General features: G+C 50.8%; 1 protein-coding gene across 2 annotated transcripts in view; it reads left to right on the forward strand.

Annotated features, from left to right (window-relative positions):
- The window catches only part of CYP20A1 (cytochrome P450 family 20 subfamily A member 1), a 33,036-nt gene extending 26,396 nt beyond the window's left edge, over nt 1–6,640 (forward strand). For both annotated transcript variants that reach the window (XM_077319209.1, XM_077319210.1), the window contains 3 exons: nt 531–595; nt 5,094–5,183; nt 6,062–6,640. In XM_077319209.1, the coding sequence (XP_077175324.1) occupies nt 531–595; nt 5,094–5,183; nt 6,062–6,212 (306 nt within the window). In that variant the 3' untranslated portion in view covers nt 6,213–6,640. The remainder of the gene's footprint in view (nt 1–530; nt 596–5,093; nt 5,184–6,061) is intronic.
- Nucleotides 6,641–9,443: the final 2,803 nt, after the last annotated feature.

The following is a 9,443-nucleotide window of genomic DNA, read 5'->3' on the forward strand; positions in this document are numbered from 1 at the left end:
ATCTTGTCTTCCAGATACTCAAGGCAGATTTCTAGAACATTTGGCCAAGAGAAGCATGGGCATTCTTTTTTTCCCCTTGAACACATTAATTCAAGTACACACAAAGGAATGGAGGGGTAGTCAACCTGTGGTCCTCCAGATGTCCATGGACTGCAATTCCCATGAGCCCCTGCCAGCAAACGCTGGCAGGGGCTCATGGGACTTGTAGTCCATGGACATCTGGAGGACCACAGGTTGACTACCCCTGGATTACATGATTTCTTTTTTTTCCCCTGATGAAGTTTGAACTTTCTAGCAATTAATGACGTCATACGTGACAAAAAAGGGTATTTTATCAGTTGTTACCAGACCCCCCCCCCCCAAACCCTTTGGGCTCCTTTCCCACATTTTTTGCTCTGTGGCCCCCTTCAAATGTGCCGGGGGGGGGTATGGTCCCCAGTGAGGATGGCTGCTCTGCTCGATGCACGTTTCTATACCAATGTTGTGTCGTTTGGACTGTTGGAACTGATCCCTTCTTCATTCTGCTTCAGACTCTGGTGCTGTATGCCCTTGGCGTGGTGTTGCAAGACAGCTCAGCCTGGCCGTCGCCTTACAAGTATGGAACTCTCTCAACTTCATCATGGGTGGTTGTGATTGCGTTTTCCCCTTTACCGGCTTGGAAATGGCAGCTTCGGTCTCTTGGGTGGCTCCACCCTGGGTGGACTGCGCCACTTTAGAGCAGAGGATGTTTTTGGATGCCTCTTCAGGCAAAAACGGCTGGGGGGGGGATGAAAAATAGCACAATCCCATCCAGGCAACTCCGGTTGGTGTTTAAGTTCCCGCGATGTCCGAATTCTTTTTTATTATTATGACATATTTGTTGCTCTGTGTATACACTGCATCATATATGCATAGCATTTAAAAACTGAAAGCTATGTGTGGCAATGTACATTCGTTGCCACCAAGGCAAACAACAACACAAAATACAGCAGGGCGAGGGAGGCAGATTCTCACTGCCCAAGCTGTCAAAGCCTCGTCCCTTCTGCCATTTCTCCCCCCCCCCCCCCGCCCATGCACATGCAAACTCAGGCAGGCTTCTCTGCGATGCGTCGCCACCTCCCGCACATGCTTCCCCATGAGGCCTCACCGTTGCTGCCCTCGTGCGCACTCCCACGCCTCGCGGGCAGCATGGAGGCTATGCGGGCGGTACGCAGGCAGCGTCTGGCTTACGGGGAGGTGGAGAGAAGGGACTTGGAAAAGACGGGGCGGATCTGCCTTCTTTGCTGGGAAGGGCAGGACAAAGCTGGCAGGCTACAGCGTGTTTCACCCTCCATAAGTTCTTCTGCTGGTTGCCTGCTGGTTGTCCACTGGTGGATCACACTTATTAGGTTGGTAAATCCACTTTTTGGGATTCCTGAACTCACGCTTTAAAATGGAGGATGTAGCAAGCCAGATGCTGCCCAGATGCTGGATGTAGGCGACGTCATGAGCAGCGGCCGGAATATGCCACCTACAATCAGCCGACATCTCACTATATTTATTGCGTGCAGAAATGCCCTAAATTTTCCACAGATGACATTGTGTGTGTGTATGTTTTAAGTAGACAGTAATTGAAGATGTGATAGCCCCATTTTGGTTTCAGAACTGGTACAGCCCAAGAACATCACTCTGAAAATGCACTTCAGTTCCCAATGTCTAATTTATGAAAACGCACCACTGAATGAGTTGAAAAGGACACCAGTTAAAATTAAGGATGCCAGCCTCCGGGGCTGGGGCTGGGATGAGGGCCAGGGATGCCAGCCTCCAGGTGGGGCCTGGGGATGCCCTGGAATTCCGGCTCCTCTCCAGACTGCAGAGATCAGTTCCCCTGGAGGAAAGGGCTGCTTGGGAGGGGGGACTCTGTGGCCTTGGACCCCTCTGAGGGTCAGGGATGCCAGCCTCCAGGTGGGGCCTGGGGATGCCCTGGAATTCCGGCTCCTCTCCAGACTGCAGAGATCAGTTCCCCTGGAGGAAAGGGCTGCTTGGGAGGGGGGACTCTGTGGCCTTGGACCCCTCTGAGGGTCAGGGATGCCAGCCTCCAGGTGGGGCCTGGGGATCCCCTGGAATTCCAGCTCCTCTCCAGACTGCAGAGATCAGTTCCCCTGGAGGAAAGGGCTGCTTGGGAGGGGGACTCTGTGGCCTTGGACCCCACTGAGGGTCAGGGATGCCAGCCTCCAGGTGGGGCCTGGGGATGCCCTGGAATTCCGGCTCCTCTCCAGACTGCAGAGATCAGCTCCCCTGGAGGAAAGGGCTGCTTTGTGATCTCTCAAAATGCCTTCTGTTGCATTTTCATTTTTTTAAATGAATAGCTTCCTTTTCTAAACGTTCAGGATCTTCCGCAATACAGGCTGCCTATGGGGGGTGTTGATAAAAAATTGAGGTCAGCTGTAAGAGTGAAATGTTGAGATCTCAGTTCATACCCTCGTGGCTGAGGGGAGGAAATGCCCGTCAAGGAGTTTGTTTTGAAGGAAACTGAGGCGCTGCCTCATTATTTCCAGAGACGAACTTTCCTTAAAAAAAAGAACGGACTGATATCGGAACTCGAATTCCACGGCCGGAAAGGAAATGCCGTTGCTTATTTTAGCCTCCAGATGGCAACTCTTCACATAGTTTTGAGCTGGGGAGGATGGAAGTGAACTGGGTCACTGATTTAATTCAGGGAGGAAAGGCAGGAGGGATAATTGAATGAAGAAATTTCTCTGAGGGCCAGGCCTGTCTCTCGCAGCTGTAGCTGCCCTGTTGGAACAAGGAAGTGGGGAAGGAGCTGGGCGCTCTGATCCGAAAGCAAAGCGTGGGGTGGGAGGGGGCTGATATCTCTGGCAGCAGCAGAGGCTGTGTCAGTTTTCAAAATGGCTGCCGTCACCTGCTCTTTCAGGGAAGGCTCAGAACCAGCTGAGGTCCGGGTTTTTCTAAATCCCTGCCATGTGGGGTGCCGGACTGTGGCCCCCCGTAGAGGAAAGGCTTCTGCCTCCCCCCATGTAATTCCTGCTGCCTGAAGGAGTTCCAAGAAGATGTTGGACCGTTGAAGAAACCCACATTGACACTAGGAAGTGCCTGGCGCCCAGTTCAGATCGGGACCAATTCAGGTGTTGCAGAGTTCAGGGGTGAGGCAGCTGTGGGGGGGGGGGAGGGGGGCTGTACCTGAGGCTTCACCCAGGAACTCTGTAAGACATGAATTGGCCCTCAGGCACCGGATTTTGAAGCACCGTAAAAGCTTGCATTCCTGCTTGTGTTTTTTTTAAATTGCTACTGAGACTATTGGGATTTATTTATTATCCTGAAACTGTCTCCCTCTACTTACTGCTGTCTTGTCCACGCATCTTCCCCCAGTGTTAGCTTTTCAGGGATCGTAAGGGCTTCTGGGGAAATATCCAATCCTGTGATATCACAGAATCCAACCTGATATGTCGCGGTGGGCAAAACTAAGCTAGGCTCAGATGGTGGCATCTCCTGTCTGTAGGAGGAAAGGATGTGGGAAGACGTGAACTTTGAAGGAAAAGAAAAAACGTGGGCATTCTTGCTGCCTTGAATTTGTTCTGTAGAGCAGCAAGTGCCAGAGGGAAGCTAGGAAATTTCTTCTGAAGGCAGCTCTTAGTGTTTAGGGATGCATGCAACCAAAAAGTCCCCAAGACTTAACAACACTCTTTGGAAGAAGGGGCAGCACTTCTTCCTCCCTTTGTCACGTTCCGTAGGTGGTTCTCCCCAAGAGGCAAATTCAGAGTCCTGCTTAGAAACCCAGTAGTTTATTGAGATTACAAATGGCTACATAGAATGCTTCTTTGCTAAAGCTAGGGACCCTCAAAAGTTTGGAACAGACATGAAGACAGACAACACCCCACCCCCCAGTGATGCCCACATCCTGGGATCTTATGGGATACGCCCCTTATCATCCAGGGTATGTGCAGTTTACAGTGGGACGCCTGGAGGCAGGAAGGGCAGACACGATATCCAGAACGTGATAGGAGCCCAAATGGCTCAGAGACTGGGAAGCCAGGAGAAGGAAACCCTTTGATTACCCAAAGAGGATCTTGGGACTCCGATCAAGACAGCTATGGCATGACAAATCTTGCATGATGAATCTTCTTTGTAAATCGCCCTGAGAGGGCTTTATATAAATATAAATGTATTAAATTAAAATAAGAGCTGAGGTCTACATGACACCCTTCCAATCCTGACTTTACCTTCCATGCTCTCCTTGTGTCTGCTGACCCCCCACCCCCCAGACAGAATTTGGTGGAGAGAGAGAGAGAAGTGAGACACTCTCTTTCTGCAAAGTCCGTGGAGAGTTGGGTGGCACCTAATTGTGTGTATTATGTTGGATAAAAGAAGATGGTTGCTGGCAACTGAGAGTTGTCTTCAAGATCTGCCTGTTGACTTTAAGAGAGACATGATGAAGCATGGTAGTCAAAGGCAGTTCAGTAGTAAAGGATCTAAGGCAGGGGTGGCCAAGCTGTGGCTCTCTAGATGTCCGTGGACTACAATTCCCATGAGTCCCTGCCAGCTGGTTGGCAGGGGCTTATGGGAATTGTAGTCCACGGACATCTGGAGAGCCACAGTTTGGCCTCCCCTGAGATTCTAATGCCTGTGAAATGATCTCATGTGCTAGAGAGCATCCTTTAATCAGTGTCATTTCCTACAATGAATGTGGTTTTCCCGTTTCCTTCCTGTGAAGTAAATAGCCTGTCACCGTCCTTGTCAATCCCTCCACGGTGGGAATCTCACGTTAATTTAGGCTGGCCAGAGTGTAATTGCTTGTTCGAAACCCCCCACTGACCTGCTGGTGAAACAAGCTCTCTTCTTTCTAATGACTCACCAGCTTCTGCAGACACACATCTATTCACAGGCCAGCTGGGCTGAGAAAAGCTACGGAGGGTTCATCTCACGGGGAACGAGAAGGGGGAGAGCAGAGAAATCAGAGGGCTGCAGTGGAACCAAACGGCACAAAATCGGGAGATGCAGACCTGGACCCTGCAGAACCTGAGCCCCTGAATGGAGGCCACGGCAGTTCTGCAAGCAAGGCGTTAAGGAGGCCGCTAATCCCTGCTTTTGGTCTCTTCCCACCTTCCGCTTTCTAGGTTTGATCCAGATAGATTCAACGATGAAATTGCCATGAAAAATCTTTCTCTCTTGGGCTTTTCAGGGAGTCAGGAGTGCCCCGAACTGAGGTGAGAAAACCCAAAGTGTGCCTTTGGGGTTATGGGTGACAAGGGGGTGACAAGTTATCGATGTTGCTCAAACCTCTCCAGGTTGTTAGAATTTTCTCCACAGGACAATTTCTCTCAACTGAAAGGGAGATGATTTTCAGTGATTCTAACCCCCCCCCCCCCCACACACACACACACTATTCTGGAGTTCCTAGCACACCTGGTGGCAAAGCCCCCGTAAAATTCTCAACAAGCAGACTCTCTGGTGGAAAGAATTCTCTTTGTTGAAGTAACTGAAACAAAGCAATGGTGTCTTAGCTAAAACTGGTTTCTGCATAAGCCAGCACCCCTATATGTGATCACCAACACACACACACACACTTCGCGATTGCAGATCCGCCCCCCCCCCCCATTAGCTCCTTGGCGGGCAGAAAGCCATGTGGAAATCCGCAAAAAGAAAAGCAATCAAGGACTCCCTGGTACACACCAAGACAAGCAGCCCAGCTATCCAAGGTCAGAAAGATAACTGGGAGACATTTACAGCACATCCTCCCCCCCCCCCCCTTTGCAGGCACCAGAAACAAAAGGTCCCAAACTCAGGTCAAGCAGAGGCATAAAACAAGTCAAGCAGATAGAACCAATAAGTATAGTTCAGGGCAGGCAAAACAAAACGACACACATTGGGACAAATGGAAATACAGACAGTGTGACGAGAGCCTGTGCCCAAGTTCTGGAGGCCGGGCCTTCCAGGGGCTATTTTGGACTGTGGAAAGGGAAGGGAGGACGCAGAGCCCCACTGGGCTGGCAGAGATCCCTTCTCTCAGGGGTGATTGTCTTCCTGCTCTGAGTCACTTCACCATGGGACCGCCCACACTGACCTTGTTGCTCTTTGGTTCTAGGTTCGCCTACCTGGTGGCTGCCGTCCTGCTCAGTGTGGTGGTCAGGAAACTGCACCTGCATCCCGTGGAAGGACAAGTTGTAGACACCAGATACGAGCTGGTCAGCTCACCCAAGGAGGAAGCGTGGATAACAGTGTCCAAGAGAAACTGAGGCAGGCAGAGGGGCCCAGTCGCCTGAGAAGAGCCCCCCCCCAGGCATCTGGTGTCCACTCCAGCCATTCCCCCCCCCTTCTTTGACAGAAAGAGCAGGTTGTCTTTTACTGCCAATGGACTCTGCAAAGGCGGAAGGAATGCGGGAGGACAATACTGCAGGCTAAAACATTCTGCCACCTGATTCCAAAGCCCTAACTTCTGTTTGCAAGGTTCAGTGGCCTCTTGTGGTAAAAGAATTCGGCACATGCACCAAGGAACTCTCCTTTTTCTGTATGAAGGACCTTTCTAATTGGATAGGAAAGTGCAGCTGAGGGCTCCCTCCCATTGAGCTGCAGCTACAAATTAAGCCCTAGCATTGCCTTTTTGCTTAACTAGGGCAGAGACGATAAGCACATGTTTTAATTAATAAAGGTGTGAAACCCAACAGCTCTGCCCTACCTCTCTCCCCCTCTGTCCTGTTGCCCAGCTGCGACGGAGAAAGGGAATGGAGATCAAAACTGGATCAAGCTGTGGATGAAATGGGTGCTCTTGTACTGAAGCTTGTACTGAATCACCAGTAGAGACATTTTGCCTACCAACATGGTGGTTAAGAGTGGCAGACTCTAATCTGGAGAGCCAGGTTCGATTCACATGCAGCCAGCTGGGTGACCTTGGGCCAGCCACAGTCCTGTTAGAGCAGTTCTGTCAGAGTTCTCTCAGCCCCACCTACCTCTCAGAGGGCCTGTTGTGCGGAGAGTAGTGAAAAGCGGGATATAAAACCCAATTCTTCTATCCTTTGGAGTGTGTCGTCAGGCTTTTAATCCTGCCAATACTGGGCACAGCTAAATCCCTTTGAGAACAATTGAACCAATGTTGGTTGCCTTCCGGCTGGGACAGAGCTAGCCTCTAGTGCAGCAGGAAGACGGCGAGCCCCAACTGGCCACGGAAGATGGATTCTGGCCACGGAGCTCATTCTGGCTGGCTGGAGTCAGCTGCGAAAGGGCTGCCCTTGCAGAGAGAGAGAGAGTGTTCCTTTCTCTTAACCTGGAATCCAGGTTAAGCCTGTTGGCAGCCCAGAATGGCTGCTTGGGGGTCTCTTTGCTGACCGCGTAGAAAAGGGCCATGCCAACCGCAGGGCTCAGTCTCTGAGCCATTTCTTAGGACAATGACTGCACAGTGGTTGCCGCTTTTATATATGACGCACAATATTCGCTCCATGGGATCAGAATAGCCCTGAACGGGGGAGCTTCCTTCTGGGGACCCAACTGCTTTGCAGATAAAAGCCACCAACGTAGTATTTGCTTCTACGCTTCCCGTTCGTTTCAAGGTAATTAATTCCCCCCTCCAGCAACTCCCTTCTTCCTTTGTGCTTTTTATTGTGAGTTTTCTGTTCCGTTTGTCATTCCTCACAGGGGGAAAAGAGGTGATTGTGGCCACTTAGCAGCGTCGGTGGGCTGCTTCTGAGAAGCTGGCTGCTCCGCCTGGCCACTCGAGGAGTTTCGTTTCCCCGCAAATGGTTCCAGGCGTGGGGCTCTAAGTGCTCTCGGGTTCTTTTAGAAAGCCGCGCTTAGTGTGCGGGGGCGCCTGCGGGGAAAGAACACCTCTCAGCTCGTGGCACTTCCCTATTGTGCCAAGAGCACGGATCCTCAGAAGGGTTCACCGGGGAACTGGGGCTGGCGCGTGGAGGAAATCGGCTTTCGGGTGCGCAGCGGCCTTCCCAGCGCTGGATTTTGATCTGAATCGGGAATGATAACATTTGCCAAACGGCACGGCTTGTAGTCGGTCTGCGAAGGAAAGAACAGCAAGGAAATGCTGACGCAGGAACTTTTTGCTGCCTGTTCCGAAGGCAGACTGACGCTTTAACCCTCCCATCGCCATAGAATAGTTTGTCTCAAGCTTTGGGGAGTTATTCTCAAAGGGAGGCGGACAGGAACAATGGCAGAAGGCAGTGGAGGAATGTCAAGGACAGCAAGAGAGTTCTGGAAATCTTGACCGACCATAAGAAAGCCGCCTGTAGATTCAGTGGCTAATAGGAATTACAGTATTTGCTGGCATATAAGACTGCTTTTCCCCCTGAAAAATATGCCTCCAAGTGGGGGGGGGGTCGTCCTATACGCCGGGTGCACTTCAGTATTGTAATGTAATGTAACAAACTCTATATTTTGAGTGGAAATGTTGGGGGGTCGTCTTATACGCCGGCAAATACGGTAAATTATTTTCTCCTGATCCCTATTTGATCCTTGTCTTCCTTTGCTCTGCTATTGACCTGCCTCTATTCCATTCTTTTCTTTTCAGCTTTTGCTTGGATGTAAATTGGTTGCTTCGAATGTCTTGACCTGAACCACACGGAGCCAGAACAGACCTCCAAGGGCCCCCCAGCCCAGCCCCCCGCCTTCTTGGGAACTTAAAAACCACACCCTCCTGACAGGTGCTATCCAAATTCCTCATGGAAACCTCCAAGGAAGGAGACTCCACCACCCTTCGAGGCAGCATATTCCGTGTACGAACAGCCCTTCCAGTCGGAAAATGCTTTCTGAAAATGGGGGAGGGGCGTCATCTGGGCAAGGAATTGGGGTCCCTGTGGGTGGGCAGATGGTTGTGAACTTCCTGCATTCTGGAGGTCCCTTCCAACTCTATGCTTCTATGAACGTTCTCCTTGGAGTCCAAATGGACGTGTTGCGGTCATATTTTGACGGGGTGGCCGGACCCTCGGAATATCAATCCCCCGATGACATGAACACCTTTCCTTTGTGTGTACTCCCTTGCCAGCTGCCTGCCCAAGTTCTTTTTTTAAACTATTTTTATTAATATAAGCTTATAACATATCAATGAAGAAAAACAGCTAATAGCTAAATGGATAATACAAAAATAATCCTTAGATGATAAGGTAAAGGTAAAGGTATCCCCTGTGCAAGCACCGAGTCATGTCTGACCCTTGGGGTGACGCCCTCCAGCGTTTTCATGGCAGACTCAATACGGGGTGGTTTGCCAGTGCCTTCCCCAGTCATTACCGTTTACCCCCCAGCAAGCTGGGTACTCATTTTACCGACCTCGGAAGGATGGAAGGCTGAGTCAACCTTGAGCCGGCTGCTGGGATTGAACTCCCAGCCTCATGGGCAAAGCTTTCAGATGGCTGCCTTACCACTCTGCGCCACAAGAGGCTCTTCCTTAGATGATACAAAAAGTTAAAATATCAACCCTCCTTGCTCTGTCTATGCAAGTCCATATTAACATTTACCTGCCCAAGTTC

This window comes from Paroedura picta, chromosome 2 (assembly GCF_049243985.1).
Source record: "Paroedura picta isolate Pp20150507F chromosome 2, Ppicta_v3.0, whole genome shotgun sequence".
NCBI lineage: Eukaryota > Metazoa > Chordata > Lepidosauria > Squamata > Gekkonidae > Paroedura > Paroedura picta.